Source organism: Bombina bombina, chromosome 6, assembly GCF_027579735.1.
Source record: "Bombina bombina isolate aBomBom1 chromosome 6, aBomBom1.pri, whole genome shotgun sequence".
Classification (NCBI taxonomy): Eukaryota; Metazoa; Chordata; class Amphibia; order Anura; family Bombinatoridae; genus Bombina; species Bombina bombina.
Window position 1 is genome coordinate 77,896,620 of NC_069504.1, and position 20,094 is coordinate 77,916,713.

Here is a 20,094-nt window from a genome sequence, read left to right on the forward strand (position 1 = left end):
ATACTACTGTATCTAGTTCTATAAGCTGTCATGCTCTAGCTGGGCAGTCTTCTTAGGACTTGGATAACTAATTACAGTGTTTGTAGTCAGTTTATTTTTTGTGGCATTCCTTGGCTAATCTGAATGACTGTACTTGAATGTTGCCTGAAGATTTTTTGCTAAGCTAAATGATAAACCATATTAATTTAAGCCCAGTAAAGCAAAGCCATGCAGTCTCTTTGTTGGTTGACAGGTTAAGTATAGAATGAATTGAAATAAACATTGAAATAAATTTGCTGCAGTAACATTTTATTTAAATGTTCAATTAAAGTTACAAGTTTTTTTTAATTAATATTTATGGTACATGGGTAATGGATAAAGAATGTAAGATTCAAATTAGCCCTCTTACATCAATCATTAATTCAAATCCAGAATATTTAAGCTTGTAATTGGGTAATACAAAAGGTGTGTTGAGTAATCTATTTTCTCCCATTTGACAAATAACCTAAGCAGACCTGTTAGAATGTGACAATTAGCATGGCAAAACAGAAAAACACCCATTACAAGCCTTGTACTTAAAGGGGTACATGTAATTAAAGTGCTTTGTACTTAAGTTTAGTTTTTTAAAAGAAAAAAAAAAAAAAAAAACAATGCAGAAAAAAAAAATGCAACAGGACTAGAAATTAGATTTCTTTATAGTGCATTATACAGTTGATTACTGTTGTATATTTGGCTTTGGTTCTTCTGATCTAATATGGCTGCTGCACATTCATGTCATGAAAACATTATGAAAGAAGAAAACAACAAAATGGGGTGGCGGAAAAATTCAAAATGTCTCCAAAAATCTATTTTCTTGAGGTAAGTTTATGATACTTAAAGGTGCAGGATAAGAACTGTACATACAAGGTGTTTAATGTTCAACGTTAATTTAATCTACATAATTCTGAGGTACTAAATTGTGTAAAAAACAAACGGCTTACAGACTATACAGAAAAGCTATCAGCTCTATCGTATCTGTTTCTGTCACTTTAATTTTAAAACCAGATAATTGTAATATTAACTAATTAAAAATAGTGTTGAAAGTGCTACTTTTTAAGATTTGACACATCATTTTGCAAATTTGTGAGTTTATTTTGATAAATTCCTAAGAACTTTTTGCAAAAAAACAAGTGTATTAGACTTGTGTAATTTATGTTTTAACACAACAGGTTACATAAATTAAAGAAGATTTTCATATTCTTTGTAATTTTGATATTCTTCTTTTCATGACAAAGTTATAGATTGGTTCTTTCTCCCTGCACAAGGCGTCCTCTCACCCTCCATATGTCCTGGAAATAAACACAAACATCATTAGAAAGCTATTCTGTGTTGTAAAGTGCTTCCTAACAAGTGTGCAAAAGGCAGCATGCATTACTAAAGACTAAAGAATGATAACAGAGTAATATATGTTGGTATACAAAGCATGCTGAAGAGGATGCAGGCTGTCTTTGAATATTAAACTGTCTGTAACATATACATGGATGAGGTGAAAGTCACGAGATGCGCATTAACCTCACATGTAAATGGTGTAAAGTAAGAATGCTATTTTTAGGTGTGGATGGTGGCAGCCAGTGTGTGTGGGGGGTCATTGGGTGTCCAGAGCACCAGGGGCTACATTTCAGGTGCGTGTGACTCCCTGGTGCCTGGGTTTGTCAAGCCTTGGCTTAAGTGACATTATAGTGTATTCATTTGTTCTGGTTCTTTTAAGTGTGTTAAGCAGAATATTTTTAGAAAATTTTACATTTATTTTGGATGTTTGAAAAACCTATGTTAAGTGGTCTTACCACACATACAAATATTTGAAGCTCCAGAACACATGAGTAGACAGACTTTGTGTTAGATATGTTTGTTCTTACCTACCCTTTATTTTTATTTAGTAAGTAATACACAAGGTGGTATAGACAATATTAGCCTTTTAACACCGTTGTTTCGTTCTATTCCGTCCTAAATGTGCCGGGCTTTAGCGCCAATAGGACGGAATAGAACGTCCAAGCCGTTTGGCTGTTCTGAAGCTAACAGCGCTTCCAGGATGGGATCGTGGTCTGGAGGGCTTGCATAGCTTCATAGGGGCGCCCCCCCTGACCCGATCCCATCATTGAAATCTCATGATCACGGGCACGATCGCAGGATTTCAAACGTTGTTTCGATGTAGACAAAATGACCCTGTCATGAAAGGGTTAATACATAATGAAATTCAGTAAAGAACTGAAAAAGAATACATTGTTTGCACTCTCGACGTTAGATATTTGAATATGTTATAATTAAAATGTCATTTTTATTATATATTCTTGGTAAAAAGAAAAAAAAAATAATGGGTTCAGCCAATATTAAGACATACCTACCTCCTGGGTTTAGACAATGGAGCAGGCAGTACGAGTTATAATTTGCTGTGCCACCCAGTGTGTAACTTTATTTATTTTAAAAAAACTGGGAGAAAAAAAAGCACACAACACATTCTGGATCAAGGGGCAGCCAGAGGGAAATAAATCTAATAAGACCAACTGGAGACTATAATATATATTTAAAAGGTGCATTGGTCACTTTTAATTCCATTACTATGCACTAAACAAAGCAATGTTTTAAAATACTTGTCTTTTGTTTATTTGTGTCCTTTAAATTCAATGGAATGTATTATGAAGATGAAGCTTTCGTGCAATCGGTAATTATTCACAAATCTGTAAGATCAACAAACCGATAGCACTAACTTTTTATCAGATGGCACAAGCAGCAGCAAATATTGAAGTTTCTCTGTAAAAAGCTATTGCAGTGGCATGACCAAGCTAACTGTTCACCTTCAGAGCGATTTCAGACTCAATTCCATAGCGCTTCAATGCAATTTCTGCCACTTCCCTTTCAATGTTCTCTTGAGTAGTCCCCTTCACATTAATATAGTTACAGTCTGCGCTGGCATAATGGCACGAGATCGCCTGAGCGGGAGAAAGAAGAAGGAATCAACTGACTTATTAAGGTTAAAAAACAAAACTTCTTCAGCCTAGATAGTTACCAGCTCAGCATAAATAAATGTAGCACTCCGACTCTTTGCATGAGAAATAACCAGTTGTGATGACTTTAATGTACGCCAGTGAGTAAATGTTCTGAGCATCATTATCAACATATTGGGAGAAATATCCTTGATTTAAGCTTTTTGAGACATTTTTATGCTGCCCTCAAATAACAATGTTTAAACTAATCCCTAGTACTCATTTAGGGGCCTTGAGCTTGAAGACTCGCCAATAACACAAGTTATAAAGCAGCGGTCTAAAGACCACTGCTCCATAACCTGTCCGCCTGCTCTGAGGCAGCGGACAGACATTGCCGAAAATCAACCCGAGTTGATTGACACCCCCTGCTGGTGGCCGATTGGTCACAAATCTGTAGGGGGCGGCGTTGCAAGAACTGCTGGTGCAATGATAAATGCCGACAGAGTATGCTCTCGGCATTTATCGATGTGCGGCGGATATAGTTCGCTATAGCGGGTCATGTCCGTCCGCACAATGATTTATGGACCCCTTATACCGTTTCCATAATAGATGGTTTCCCCTCTCATGGCTCACTCTTTTGCTGTCCTTACCCTTCATGTTTTAAAAGATTACACAAGCAAGTATTCCTCACTGTGACTATTTCTAAACACTTAAAAACGTGCAAAAAAGAAACTGATTAAATGGTCACAAAAGTGAATATTTGCTAGTGCATGTCATTTTATCACTATAGTCCCTACAGATCTATGTGTTTAACCCCCGAGAAATGCTAGTCCCAAGCAGAACCGGCAATCGACCCAATCAGCAGTGCTAGACAAAAAAATAAATCACTACCTCTATGTTGCAGGCTGGAGTGTGTGCTAGCATGCAAACAAAACATTAAGGACACATTTAGGTGGTTACGTTTTTTGCTATACAAAATTAAAAAGATATAGAACAGTCTGTTTCTTTGTTGTAATAAAAAAACACTAAGCAGTGGGTTATTAAAGGGATATGAAACCTAAAAACAGCATGTGATTTTAAAACAACTTTTTAATTTACTTCTATTAGCAATTTTTATTTGTTCTCTTGGTATCTTTTCTTGAAAAGCAGGGACGTATGCTTAGGAGCCTGCCTATTTCTGGAGTACTATATGGAAGCAGTTTTTCAAGAATGCTATCCATTTGCAAGAGCACCCAATGGCAGCACAATTTCCTGCCATTTAGTGCTCCAGATGCCTACCTAGGTATCTCTTCTACAAAGAATGTCATGGAAAAGAAGCAAATTTGATAATAGCAGTAAATTGGAAGCTTTTTTCTAATAGTATGCTCGGTCTGAATAACAGACATTTTTTGGGTTTCATACTCCTTTAATAGAAATAATTGCAATATGTATTTTCCATTATTTAAAACAGGATTTAGCTCCATTTGTGAAGGGTCCATTACTTCCTGTCACTGCCCCACTGTTTTGGTGTCTACAGAAAGGCAAAGGAGCGGCTTTTCCTTTGACCTGTTGCTAGGAGACAACTAGAATAGCTGGAGTCAGTTTACTGCCCATGATTTGCTCCACAAATCATGTGACAATATCATTTTACTGTTAGGATTACTTTGATTTTGTTTTTTACTATAGGAGTAACCGTTTCATATCCATTTAACCATTTCATATTACAAACTCAGTGTGTTTAATGTCAATTTAATAAATACTGTCAGGGCATCTATAGATGTCAGTGGAAAATACATATATATATATATATATACATATTTTATCTTATATTATATATACATAAGTATGAAATCTCTCAAATAGTAAGTTTGAGCATGCTCATTTATCACACTATGTATTCCACATCTGAGAACAAAGGACTGTTTCCAAAAGATGTTCCACTGAGGTGTGAATTAAGCAAGATTGTCAGATAGATGACCCCATACAGTGAATAGACATGTAAATTTCTGGAACTTTTAATTTGAAGCCAAATGAGATGCAAAGACTCATTATAACTGCTGACACTTGAATATACGTAATTCAGACTTATGTCTGGGGGAGGATAACACACAGCAAAAGTACATGGCTTGCACTATAATTTCAAATTTCACTGTTTAAAATACAACTTGCGTTTAGATTTCAGTAAAACAGAACTGTATTTAAAAAAAAAAAAAAATATATATATATATATATATATATATATATACATACATATACATACACACATATACATACACACACACACACACACATATGGACATGGGAATTACCACTCTGAATTGTAATAGATTAAATAACAATTGTAATAATCCCATTTTTTAAATATATATAACATTGTTTTTCTATTTTTCCAGATGGAGCTAAAAGATGATAAATACAGGATTGCCGGCATGGGATGACCTAAGTCATGTAATATGGTTATGCACTAAATGTTTATGAAACTTTAAATACATCTCTTAAAAATATAATATAATAAATGTATAGGAATTACTTTGATGTAATATGACTATAAAATATTGATGTTTGATATCAAATTGTAAATTTTCTGTTATGCTAAATGAAATATAAATGCTAAAGATAAATGTATTAATGCAATGTTATAGTATTGTTAAATAATCATTATATAGGGAGATATTTGGATTAGCAGTAAATGAATGTTAGGACTTTATTGCTGTTTGTTTGTCATGCTGCCCCCGGTGTTGTGATGCGAGAATTACAGCCAAAAGATAATTGGTTGTTAACAAAGATGCATTTCCCTAGTAACCATACATTTCCAAAATGAACCAATAAGAAGGGACAAGGTTTCCAAAGGGCCTCCCCATTTTCTCACCTATGATTAGACAATATAAGCTGGAATGTAAGATGAAAAAAAAGGAGGCTGACTGAAAACTGTTGCGTGGGACACAGTCAAACTATAAGCAAAGTGGGCCATACTTTTTCTTATCAATTGCAATTACACTTATCTTTATATGAGGTGATCTGAAAAAATTGGCTCAAACTGGTGATGTATGATTGTTCTAATTTAACAACTATAGTCAAATAGCAGATTTAAAGGAATATTCACTGCTGCTGTAGTTAATAGATTTAAAGAGCATATTAATATTTTGGATTCATGTTCATAGTCCTGGATAGTTTTAAGCTTGCTGTTTTGTATGCTAAATATTTAAAACAAACATCCATTGTTGCTGTAGGTAGCAGATTTAAAGGAATAAATTGTATTTTAAAACTAGTATTTCATAGCCTGTGTATTGTTAAACAAATCCTTGATGCTAAGTAATTTAACCTGGCAAATATATATATAGAACTGGTCTTAATTGTAAGTAACTAAGAATTTATTTCAGCTTAGAGAAATTAGCATATACAATTGGTTGTTTGCACAAATAATAGATACTATTTCTGATGTTTTAATTAGAGTGTATATTGTCCTATTGTTTAACTAAGCACTGTTGAAATTGTACCAGTCTGAATGTTAGTGGCTTATATCTTGGTCTCGTGATATTTTAAATGCAGCTCTGATTTGGGAGGGTATCGTGAATAAGGCAACATTTATGATCTTTGAATAGCATATTATAATAATTTAAACACTGTATAGTTTGACTCATATTCTGGTTCCTACAAATATATTTCGATGTGTCTATAAATATTAACTAATAAAAAGAATTCAGGAATTTTATATTAATTTTATGGTTTTTGGTATATGCATTTTATTGGGGTTTAGAATAAAGAATAATTATTAAATATATTGTGTTATAACCCGGCCATATACTGACAATACCTTAGTGATCAAAATATATTGTTTTATTTTATATATTGTTACACTCAAAGCCTAAAGAACTGAATTTGAGAATATCCGATTTCCTCTAGCTAAAGCTAAGCTACTGTACGGCACAGTTTAGCTTCTCAATTGAGTAACAGCTTTGTGTCTTTGAAATGGAGCAAAGTTCATGCAGCAGCAAGTGGCGTAATGTATTCATAATGTACATTAGGAGAGTGAATGTAGAGCTAGAGTACATTAGTATAATTTGACATCAGTTGCAAGTGTCTGATAAAGGTCATGTGTGTAAGTGAAAAGTAAAAATGAGCTGAGAATGAGTGCACAAGTACATATGATTAATAAAACACAGCTAAATTAACTGAATACAATAGTTACCTTTCATAAAGTATTAAACAATTCCTTTTTTAAATATTGATATGCACTGCCCTGTCACATGGAAGTCTCCACTTTTGCCATACCACTAGGTCTGGAAACTGGCACGGAGGTGGTGTAGATATTTTACTTTCCTCTCGTTGCATCTTTAAAAAAAAAAAATGCAACCCATCTCTTTCCTCAAAATGTCTTCCTTTGAAACCCACATGATTTGCTTATTCTCTCCCCTCTCTGTACGTGTTGCGGTTATATATCCCGCTCCTGGCTCCTCAACTCAATTTCATGATCATTTTAAAGCCTGGCTATCTTATTTCCACTCCCCAGACATCCCTGCCTTCATTCTTCAAGATTTCGACCTCCCTGTTGACAAACCCCCTGCCCCTACTACAAAAAAACGTCTCCAGCTCACTTCCTCTTACGGTCTGTCATAATGGACTGACTCTCCCACTCACAAAGATGGATGCTCCCTTAATCGGATTTTCAGCAATCAATGCACTCTCTCAAACTTAAATTCCCTTTCTCCTCTTTCTGACCATCATCACCTCACTTGTACCATCACAGCACTTCCTTCTGCTCTCCTTCCTTCTAACCCTCACACCAAACTCTGCAGAAGCATCATGTCACTAGATCATCAACATCTTACAAACTCTCTCGAACCTCTGCTCTCTTCCTTTAGCCATGACCAAGCTATTTGTCACTATAATTCAACTCTTACATTGGTTCTCGACAATTTGGCACCTCCTACCATAGCTTGGAAGTCACACACTCATCCTCAGCCCTGGCATACTCTTCTGACACGCTATCGAAACTGACCTCCTTATTCCCCCCCACTCTTTCAAAATCCCAACCCCCAAATTTCTATAACTGTCTGATGTCTTTGGGTCACACGACTCAGATCTCTCTTTCGCTCCCCACATAAAGTCTTTGGCCAATTCCTGCAGATTCCACCTTAAAAACATCAAAAAATTGTGCCACTTCTTTACACAAGACACAACTAAGACATTAATCCACTCTCTCATCAGCTCCCGCCTTGAATATTGCAACGCCATCCTCTCCAGTCTCCCTAGCGGCTATCTCCCTTACAATCCATAATAAATGCCTCTGCCAGGCTGATTATCCTTACATTTTGCTCTTATCTGCTGCATCTCTCTTCCAGTCCCTACACGGGCGTCCTCTAAACTCTAGAATAAAACACAAAATCCTGACTGACATTCAAGGCTCTAAATAACACTGCTCCCCCTATGTCTCTGACCTTGTCTCCAGTTACTATTTCTCCTATTCACTTGGCTCTGCTCATGACCTTCTCTCATCTCATTACCTTTTCCCATTCCCATCTATAGGACATCCCCAGATTGATGAAGTGCCTTACGGCATGAAACGCATAGGATGTTTGCTTTGTGAGCTTACGCTACCCTCTATGTCATTGCCATAATGATACATTAAAAAAGCTACACTTTCAATTCTCCTTGGATGTGGATCTACTTTCTTTTTGCTGCAACTCTATTTTGAATCATGGAAGGCTTCCAGATCCACCGAGTGATGAAAGAATCCTGCCCAATCAGGTTCCCGGAGCTGGTCACGTGACTTTCCGAGTGAGGCACCTTACCCGCGGTGGTTTGAATTTGGCATCTTCCACATCTGTGGAGCTTAGAGCCACTAATGAGCGGGGCGATGCAAGGACAAGCAGCAGGCCGGATTTACCTTGAGAAACTGTCACCATATCGATATTAGGTACTGATTTCACATTGTGTTACGCTTCTCTCTTCCGTTTGTACACAGCGGTTGTTGTTGTGTGTTCTCGCAGTGATACTTGCCACATGCACATTAAGCTGTTACGTTGTTACAAAAGTGCATTCTCATCTGGATACAACTCAGATTTGGTATTGCTATATCTGGGATAGTCTTGTGATTTTGACATCTCCAGATTGGCCCTGATCTTGTGGAACTCTCTGCCTCGCTCCATAAGACTCTCCCCTAGTTTTTAAACTTTAAAACACTCCTTAAAAGACTCTACTGTTCAGGGATGCATACAATATACACTAACATTTTCTTATCTTAGTTCCTCTCCTTCTTGTGTCCTCCCCTTGAACCACCTTAGCATGTAGGCCTTCAAGCCGAGTTGTTTTGTAAATCACCTTCATGAGAGCAGATTTACAACAGTACCATTTGTCTCCAATAACTGTTAACCTGCATATTAGATCCATGTTTACAGCACAGAATCTGTTGGCGCTCCACAAATAAACTGATAATAATAATAATTATTATTATTTAGCCATAAGACAAGAGTGGATATTTCAAGATTTCACTGTCAACTATTTTGATGTCCCCCTTCTTTTATGCAATGTCCTCTGTAAAATTGCCAGATATGGGACACTGCAACAGCTGTGTTGTCTCTATGTTGATACTGAGACTGCAATCCTAAATCATCTATGACATTTTCATTGATTAATTCCCAGTGGGAACCTTTTATATTAGGATGACAGCACTCAAATCAATAAAAGTAGGGGTGTTTTTGTGATTAGATTATCTTGTAAGTGTTTCTTAAAAGGTTTTTACTGTTATTTGAAAAATTAAGCTTAATTATTCAGAGATTGATTGGCTTAAAATAAAAGCAAAAGCTGGTGTGATAAAATCAAGTTTACAGATCATAGCTTACAAATAATAACAACAACAATAATAATAATAATCCTTAATCTTAATAAAGTAATCCTTTTTTCTCTAACAGATGACTGAATAAATTACTAAGCTAAATTTGATGTAGCAGAAATTGAAACCATTTAAGATTTACTGGAGATACCAGAACTGAATAACAGTATTATGTTTTGCTTCTAAAATTTAATTTCTCACTGTACCTTTCTGAAACCTGCAGTCCTGTTCATTCCAGAGCCGTGAATAAGCAAGGGGTGAAAGAATACGGTGTCACCTTTTTCCATAACAAGGTGGACTCTAGGAATGCTGGAATCATAATCACGCACTCCATGGTACATCTTATTCACTCCTCCCTTAGGACAAAACAAAACAAACAAAAAAAAACAGAGAAAGACAAGTGAGATTAAGTGACAGAAAATTCCTACAGAATTATAGATACGTTACCCAAAATGGTTAAAAGAGGTAAAAAAATAACAGGAGTGAATTAGGTTTATTTTATATTGTAAACTCAGAATTCTCTTTACGAAGGATAATTACCCCAAAAGGATTTTCCTTTAGTAAAGTGATGTGTGGGTAGTGAGAATACATCATTTTTGCTGTTGAATGTAGGGTAGAAAAGTGCTACCTCAAAGGTCCCAAACAGTTTGTGGGTTAATTGGCTTTTTTACAGGAGTTATGGGGTTCCATATATACTTTTGAAACTGAAAAAGCTTTCTATTACTAATTTTGTGTGGCCTAAAGCCATAAAGTCTTCAAAAAGGGAAGATACAATGAAGTGGAATATATGTATAAATTTAGATCAATATCTTGTCTTCACTAAATGTTTAGACATGGACAAATTAATTCTATAACATGCTTCAAGATTTTTATTTTTTACATTTTTCTGACAAATTTCAAAGTTAGTTATGTCTGTATCCTGTGCCAGCCACCAGCCAATCACAAATGCATATACTTTTATTCTGTGAATTCTTCCACATGCTGTAGCTGGTGACTCAAAAAGTGTAAATATAAAAAGACTGTGTACATTTTGTTAATGTAAATAAATTGGAAAGTTGTTTAAAATTGCATATTCTAGGCCTCAACACAGCTGAGGAGGGACAAATTAGTAAGTAGGTAGTTGGGGAAAATAGGGACAGAACAGGAAAACGGAATTATCAGCTTAAAATCATAAGACATAATCAAATATTACTATTTTAAGTTAGGAAATTGTAAGTAAGAATATGTCAAGAGGCTGGTTAGGCTATCAGCGGTTAAACTGATAACTATTAATACTTAAGACATTAGACAGAACGAGGTCGGACCGTCTTGTAACTAATTCAAATCAATATATTTTTTCTTTTTTGTAACTCTTATAGGCTTATGATTGTGAAATTAACAATGATTATGTTTAAACCATGTGTCGTAATTTGGAAAAAGTGTTAATTGTAATATGTTAAAAAATGACTAATAAAAAGATTTAAAAAAATTGCATATTCTATCTGAATCATGAAAGTTTAATTTTGACTTGAGTGTCCCTTTAAATATATCTTTTAGGACATATCTCTGTCTCTATCCTACAGCAGTAATCATTAGCCTGTGATCAACTGATTTAAAGCAAAGTGGTAGATCTAATTTGTCTTATATATAATACAATGATATTACTAATATTTGCTACACATTAAATATTACAATTTTAATGTTGTGTCGCTTCGTAGGTGGTTTACAAAAAAAAATAAATATCAACTTTACCTCCCACTCTGGATAGTCATGTTGCTTGAGTGTGCCTTTGTGAGTTCCTGGAAGAACTACAAGGCATCCATTGCTGCGGTCAATTCGTTCCATAGCTGTCCACGCACAGACAATGCGTTCCGCAGGTCTGAAGGGGAAGTAGTGCAGGTCTTGATGCATTGGGTGGCGAGAAGTCTTTTTACCTTAGGTTTTAGAATAGATGATACTGAATCACAAATATTGCAACAATGGTGTACTAACTGAATATACACTTAAAAAAATATAATCAATTTTAAAAAGAGTTGTTAAAACAGATGGAAATCAAATACTAAATTTACTCAAAGGAACATTCCAATGCACAAACAATTTGTTACAGCATTATATTTCTGCATTACTGGCCCTAGATAACTGTCTTTAACCCCAAGACGCTGTTAGAACGTTCCATGCCATCATAAAAGCGCTGGGCTTTAATACTGTAAGGACGGCATGAAACGTCCTAACTTGTGCGATGCCCTGCTCCCCTCTGTGACAAAATGAGTACTGGGTCCCCCAGGATCCAATCAGCGCTTACAGTGACAATGAGTCACTAATACAACGTGACAGCCAATGAGTGCAATGATTAGGTGTCACCACCGTCTCTGCTTCCTTTATCGTCTCAGTGCGATCTAAAGCAAGAGAGGAAGTCCGATCAGGGTTATATAGTGTCCCACAGTTTTTTTTTACAGTTTTTATATAAAATAAATAAAAGTTAACCCTTTCAGTGCTGATCATTGTTATTGCGGTGATTATTCTGATCAGGACACTACTAGTGTTCTGTACTTTTGGGGTGTTATTTTTGTTTTTGTTACAATTTGACCCTTTTTGTCATTTTTATTAACTTTTAAAGTTCTTGCTGTCTCTGATCATTCTGATCAGAATTTTCTGTCTGATTAACCTTTTCTTTTTTACTGTTAGTTTATTAAAAAAAATTGTTTTAAATTAAACCTTTCAGCGCTCTTTAGATTGTTTTGGGTGGTGTGTAGGATTAATTTTGTTGGATTTAAGTGGGAATTGGTGGGTGGGTTGAGGGAAGTAATGTTAGGTAGATGTAGAAAAATAAAGAAAAAAAAAATCCGCCTTTGCATCACACTATAACGCAGAAGAGGCTTACGCCATTCTCACACGGGATTCAAAGAGTGACGGAAAAAGAGGTTTCCCTGGTAACTAGACCAGGGAGTGCGAGGGTTACTGGACACACATCCAAAATCCCCCCTATTGTAATATATACAAATAAGGGGGCAGTGCCTAGTTCTAGTATAAATATATTAGAAAAGAAAAAAGAAGAGAAGGAAGCACTATATGGGCATACTTAAACTGAAAGAGGATAGTGTGTACAATCAAAAATTATTTAAGTAAGAGGACCGAAAAGGTAATTTTAAAACTTAACTTTTACTGTAATTAATAAAGATAAAAGGTGACTAAGCACTCTTTATTAAAATGAAAAAAATTAGTAAAAACACATATAAGTAAGAGACTGCTCCCTGTGTGTGTTTACCAGAAACCCATTGTTCTCCAGATGGTTTGGATAATAAGACAGATATATATGTGCTAACAAGGTGAACCCAAGTAGGTACTACAAATAAAGACTCATAACATATCATGAGTTATGCACCTAATATCTGAAGGCAGTGGCGGCTGGTGACTTTTGAGGATGGTGGAGCACTAACCCCGCCCCTCAGGTGGCTCCGCCCATTTTAATGTGTGTGTGTGTGTGTGTGTGTGTGTGTGTGTGTGTATGTATATATATCTATATATAACATATTATCAAATTTGCTTCATTCTCTTTGTATCCTTTATTGAAAGAGCATCAATATCTCACTGAGAGCTAGTTGAACATATTGGGTGAGCCAATGACATGAGGCATATATGTGCAGGCACTAAACATCAGTTAATTCCCAGTAGTGCATTGCTGCTTTTGAGCCTACCTAGGTATCCTTTTTTACAACAGATATCAAGAGAACAAAGCATATTAGATAACAGAAGTAAATTGGAAAGTTGTTTAAAATTGTTAAAATCTGAATCATGAAAGGAAAAATGTGGGTTCAGTGTCCCTTTAACTCATTATTACATTTTCTTCATAATGTACATTTGGAGGTTACCTGCATATAATTTATGGTTATTAGAATTTTTTTAAATTTCAGAGGGCAAAAATATGCATCATGAAAATACAGAGAAAACCAAGACATAAAGAAAACAAACATTTAAATGCAAAGGTCTAGAACAAATAAACCTTTTAATTCTATGTGTGCTAACTAGGACAATTATTTAGCTGCTGGACATGCACCATATAACACTGAAGGAGTGTGCTGAATCCTATGTGTGTTTATGAACACTAAAGGGTGTCAGACCAACACAAAGAGGGCAAAGGTTATCTGAAGAGAATTAAAAACATAGGAATGCAGACTGATTGTTTGAAGGCTAGCTGCTGTGATAAAAAAAGTTATCATAATACCTCACTAACTCTTTAGCAAATGCTGCATGTATAAATCTGCCCCTAGGTTAGACCTCCTGATATTTTAATTGGAAGATCCATGGCTCACAAGTCACAAGGAGAAATATATTACACAGTTGATAAAATAAATGACAGGCTACACATTTACTCACCGTTCTCTCACTCTCCCGGTCTGCAGGCAGTCAAAAGGATGTCACATGATCATATAGGAATGTTTGTGTGCAGCTGCCCCAGAGAGAAGGGATCTTTAAAAGGTCCTTTATTTTTAAGCAGTGGCAGCTCCTGTTTGAAGACTTGTTTTACCTTATGTTAGCCCTACCCTATAGTAAGGAGGATCAATAAAGTAAAGCAGCCTTACCATGACACCTTTCTCCCCAAAACCTCCACTCACTCACTGACTGCAAACACAATATGCTCACACAAGTAGGCGGGGCTATTATTCATCCAGCTCCCTGCATGAAATTAGAGGCTGTCCTCAGCAGACACTTGTAAATTACTGCTGCAACTTTTCTAATTCTGATGGCTTCTATGCAATCCCTATGCTATGCAGTTAGTTGTTCCACCCTAGCACCACACGCTATCCTTCCTGCCTGCTGCCGCCTCAGAGTTTGTAACTGCGCGCGGTGACTTGGTGGGTGGAGCTGGTCCTGGACTGGAGCCTGGATTCTGGAAGTGTCTAAAAATGCAATATGTGGACCAGGTGTGGTGGAGTCCGGTCCACAGATTGCATTTTTGCAGGTGCTGTATGCTGCCTGTCAGCCAGGCCAGGTCTTACCTAGTTCCACTTCATGACCACAGTCTGACTTCAGTCACTTCCTGAATCCCTGCATGAGCCAAGAGCGCTCGCACTCTCTCAGCCCTGCAGAACACTGCACAGTGCACACATGTGAACCCGTCCCCAGAAAGTTCCTTACAGACAAATATCAAAAATATTATTTTAAAATAAAATAATAACAATTAAAAAAAAATACTTAATTAGTGCTGCTGCATTATGCATCTGCCTGCAGTAGGGGCGAGCCCTCTAAGATGCTGGGGGCCCTCGGCTGTTTGATGCGGGGGAGGAGCCGGTGATGCAGGGATACCTGCAGCCAATCAGAGCGCAGCTGAACTTGGCTCCTTGAAATTGTCCCTCCCCACTCGCACACTTCAGCTTGTGCGAACAGGGATCTGAATGCAAGCAGTTTAAGCCTGGCCCACATGCCTGCAGTGAAATAGACTTCACTGACAGGCAGGGTATAGGGCTCTATCGCACGTGCGATTGCCTTAAAGAGACACACCAGGAACCAAAAATGTTTTTCTGTAATAAAAAAAAAGCTCAAGCAAAAAGAAATACACTGCGATCCTCCAAAGTAAGCATACTATTTTTAATATCCAAGTGTAGATAAAAATATCTTGATAGGCAACAGTGAAGTTAAAATCAAAAGAATAGGCAGAACATTTTCAGGAACTGGTCTGTCCTACATGTTTCGGTTAGTCCCTTAATCATGAACATGACCTGTTACCCTTCCTTCCTGCCTTTTAAATCTGATGGTAATCTCCTATTGGTACCTCAGTCTAATGAGATTAACCCCTAGTTGGTCAGTTACTTGTTATTTATGTGTCTGCTCTATCCCATTAATTGGTTTAAATAAAGGAATCTATTTAATACAAATAGATATATACAAATAGTGTTCTGTTGCATATTTTCTCTGCTAGTTCTGAATTTTGTGTATAATTGAAAAAACATAAGAGCTAATAATAATTAGCCCATTGTTGAATACTTATTTGTCCTATTTCAACTAATATATAATTCTAAATCAATTATCCTTCCTGACTAGCAATATATACATTTCTGGTATCTAATATCCTAAGATTTCATGTTTATGCACCATATTTATATATATATATGTATTTGTTGTGTGAGATGGCAATCACTACTGTACTGATCAAATAGGGGACCCTATAATTTTGATAAAGGAATAGGGAGAACTACTATCTCCTCCAAAAATTTATTATATCCCCCTCTATATTGAAGCCCTGTGGTCTTCTTGTCTTCATTTTGAAGATCCAAAAGGCTTCACGCAACATTAGGCGTGCTGCTCTGTCCCCCCCTCTAGGTGGTGTTCGTACACATTCTATAACCTGCCATGAGAGTGACGTAACATCACCCCCATGCACAGAGATAAAGTGTTGTGAGAGGCCTGAGGTGTCTTTATCATGAGAGATATCATTTAGATGCTCTCTGATCCTGGAGCGCACCTCCCTTGTGGTGCACCCTATGTACTGTCCGTTACACTGGGAGCAATCTACCAAATATACTACAAAAGGGGTTCTACAATTTGTACAATTTGACAAATTGAAAATCCTATTAGTAGTTGCTGATTGGAAAGTGGATGTCACTCTGCTGTACTTACAGGCTATACATTTAGAGAAGTGGCATTTAAAATGCCCTTTCACACTTAGCCAACTACTGCTGGCCCTCTCTTTATCCCTTAGTACACTTGGTGCCACTAAATTACCAATTGTGCATGCTCTCTTAGAGACAAAATTGCACCCTTTGGACACATAGTCCCTTAAGCTGTCCTCAGCTGTCAGTATAGGTAGATGTTTGCTGACAATACTGGTAATGTCCTTGAACTGCGGGCTATAGGTAGTAACCAGAGTTGGTCTGGTTAAATCATAACCATTCCTTTTCCTGGTGTTCCCCCTTAATATCTCACTTCTACTCATCCTAGTTACCTCCAAATGGGCTTTATTAATGACTTTGCGTGAGTAACCTCTCTCTGAGAGGAGACAACTTAGTGTCTCACTCTCCTTTGCAAAGTCTTCCTCCAAGGAGCAGTTCCGTTTAAGTCTCATGAACTGCCCCTTGGCCACCCCAAACCCCGTGTGACGGGGATGATTACTCCTCGCATGAAGCAAGGAGTTTGAGGTAATAGGCTTACGATAAAGGGATGTAGAGACCTTACCATTTGAAGGATCCCCCCTAAGTACTACATCAAGATATGGTATAGTACTAGTCCCTGTTTGGGCAGTGAATTCCAAGCCCACTCTGTTGGAATTGAGATAAATCAAAGAGTCTTGCATCTCAGCAATCTCCCCCACCCAGATAAAAAGGAGATCATCTATAAAACGTTTATAGGATCTAATCCTATCTCTGAATGGGTTATTATCTCCAAAGACGTGGGACAGTTCCCACCAACCCATAAATAGGTTGGCATATGATGGGGCAAATTTAGCTCCCATCGCTGTCCCACGTCTTTGGAGATAAAAAGTATGCTCAAACTTAAAATAATTATGTGTCAGGAGAAAGGTGAGGGCCTCAACTATAAATTCGATTAAATCCTCATGGTAATTGCTGAAATTCTGCAGCATATACCTCACGGCTTCAATGCCGAATTCATGGGGAATGGCTGAATAGAGGCCAACCACATCAACTGTTAACCATGTACAATTTTTCTCCCATACGACACTGTCCATTGCTTTTATGAGATGCGTGGTATCTTTCAGATAAGATGGCAAGAAGTGAATGACTGGTTGCAAAAGGGACTCAATCCAACCTGAAAGTCTTTCAAAAAGTGACCCTATGCCTGAGACAATTGGTCTACCCTTCACCTCCTCCAAGGTCTTATGGACCTTGGGGAGGTGATGAAAAATAGGGATAACAGGTTTAAGTACCATCAAATAATCAAATGTCTCTTGGTCAATATGCCCCCTCATCAAGCCATCATCCAAAAGATGTCTCAATTCAATCCCAAATCTTTCCGTTGGGTTAAAGCTAAGTTCTTTATAAACCAGGGTGTCTGTCAACTGCCTCAAGGCCTCTTCAACATATTTATCCCTCCCCATCACCACTATGCAGCCCCCCTTGTCCGCTTGTTTGATAACTATATCTTCAGTCTTCCCTAGCTGTTCTAATGCCACTCTCTGGGTTGGGCTCAGGTTATATGTTATCTTATTACTCTGTTCTGAGAGTTTAACCAGATCCTCCTCAACCCTGCGATGGAAGGCTTCAATAAAGGGTCCTCTGGTTCTGGTGGGGTAAAAGATAGATTGGGGCCTAAACCCTATATGTTCCCTCTTAACAGGGAACTCTGAGTGGGAACTGGAAGCTCCTAACTCATGTAAGGTCAGCATCAGATTTTTTTTTTTGGGGGGGTTAGAAATAAAATATAATTTTTCTAATAGGGGGCTATTGGAAAAATTATATTTTATTCAGCAAAATTAAAAAAGCATCAGATTTTTTTTTTGGGGGTTAGAAATAAAATATAATTTTTCTAATAGGGGGCTATTGGAAAAATTATATTTTATTCAGCAAAATTTTTTTTTTTCCTCTGCATCTGACAGGGGGGCACGTGCTCATGTGTACAAATGGAGGAGCCTCCACTGTCTGAAGGTATCACCTATTAGATTGGGGAATAGCATCTACATGTGTGGGTACTTGTGAAGGGGCAATGATAAGTATATATGATTGGTGTAACTTTACACAGAGAAGATCTCCGTAGTATCAAGAATACTCTCGGGGTCACTAGGTTCAACACCTTAACATTATGTTAAACACATGATCATTACAATACATAAAGCTAGTAAGGATATGTTTATCCCGTGGAGACTTATGTGTTAAATGTTTCAACTAAAAAGTGTTGAACCTAGAAAGAATATATACTGCTGTGGAGTAGCGTATTAGTGGAGTCAGGTAAATTCTTATAGCCAAAAATGACAGTAATGTCTCAGTGAACCTATTCATATATCTGAGGTAAACAGGGTGAGGGGAAAGAATACCCTTCCTAGATCACCGCCATATCGGCGGGATATTTCCTTTTAATACCGTCTAAAGCGTCAAGATCTTACTGCCATAAATTTCCCTGTTGAGATATAACACTTCAAGCCCTATCCGCCCTATCGGCAGGATATTACCTTTTTTAATACCGTACACACCCAAAAACTTATGGAGATGCTTTACGGCTTGTTATACGACTACTCTGACTTCATGGATCCCCTGACCTTGGTCTGTCCCTTCTAAGTTCATGATAAATTATCTACTCAAAACAACTCAAAATAACCCATTTAGAATACCCTGGGTTATCTACTTTTGCAAATGGTATGCTATCATGGGGGGGGGAATTATATTTTCTAGACTGCCATACTGTCTCAAAGGCAGCGTAGGCCCAGAAATTTCCACGTAAGAACACAAACATGGGTGTTCCATAGCAGTAAAAAATATAAGGATGATAATATAAACAGCAAACAACAGTGTTTGTGAGAAAAACGCAAAAACAAAAACATGACTATTAAAATTTGCAAGATTTTGTGACTATGGGGCTACAAAAAAGACTGGACATACCCCTTTTGGAATACACTGGGTTGTCTACTTTTTCAAATGGTATGCAATGATGGGGGAAACTTTAATTCTTGGGCTGCCATATGATCTCAAAGACGAAAGGGCAGGCCTATTTAGGTCTTTAACAACCAAAAATCCCTAAAAACCTGTACATGGGGGGTATTGTTGTACTCTTGTTGTTGTACACTTGGGACATCGCTGAACACAAATATGGGTGTTTTATAAAAGTAAAACATAAAAGGATGATGATGATATTCACAATTAAATGTGTGTGCGTGCTTGGAAAACATAACATGTCTATAATTTCTCACACTTACTTACTGTACATTTTATTCATATTAGATTATAGTTCATATATAAATATTTGATGTCAAAAGGAAAGCCCTATTAAAGTGTGGGTGCACTTAATGTGAAAGAGGTAAATTATGTTTGAAAAAACATTATACAGCTCCAATTCTAGGTTTTGTTTACGTTCAGAAGTTGGACAATTGGCAATTTCTTCTTAAAGTGTGAAATAGCTAGCCAGGTTGGGCTTTTTAAACTTGTCATGTAATCCATAAACAATTTAAAAATCCAAAATGTCCAGCACCCCCCCATACTTTTTTTTTTAATTCGTAAAGATTTGCCAAACTCCTTACCTGGATCTGGAGGTTTGTTGATAAGCATAGTGTGCATAGCCATGACATTGGGTCCAGTGAAACACTCCACGTATTGTAAAATCTAGTAAGCAAAAAAATATTTCAAATCAGTGACTGATAAAAATAACAAATGGGATTAGGTTTTAAATTAATTACTTGTAAAATCTGAGACAGCTACATTATAA

At 36.9% G+C, this 20,094-nt stretch overlaps 1 protein-coding gene across 2 annotated transcripts in view; it reads right to left on the reverse strand.

The window, feature by feature from the left end:
* Nucleotides 1-267: 267 nt before the first annotated feature.
* The window catches only part of PHYH (phytanoyl-CoA 2-hydroxylase), a 37,608-nt gene continuing 17,781 nt past the window's right edge, over nt 268-20,094 (reverse strand). For both annotated transcript variants that reach the window (XM_053716483.1, XM_053716484.1), the window contains 5 exons: nt 19,910-19,991; nt 11,482-11,663; nt 9,957-10,106; nt 2,811-2,945; nt 268-1,307 (listed from right to left, as the gene is read on the reverse strand). In XM_053716483.1, coding sequence (XP_053572458.1) covers nt 1,254-1,307; nt 2,811-2,945; nt 9,957-10,106; nt 11,482-11,663; nt 19,910-19,991 — 603 coding nt within the window. In that variant the 3' untranslated portion in view covers nt 268-1,253. The remainder of the gene's footprint in view (nt 1,308-2,810; nt 2,946-9,956; nt 10,107-11,481; nt 11,664-19,909; nt 19,992-20,094) is intronic.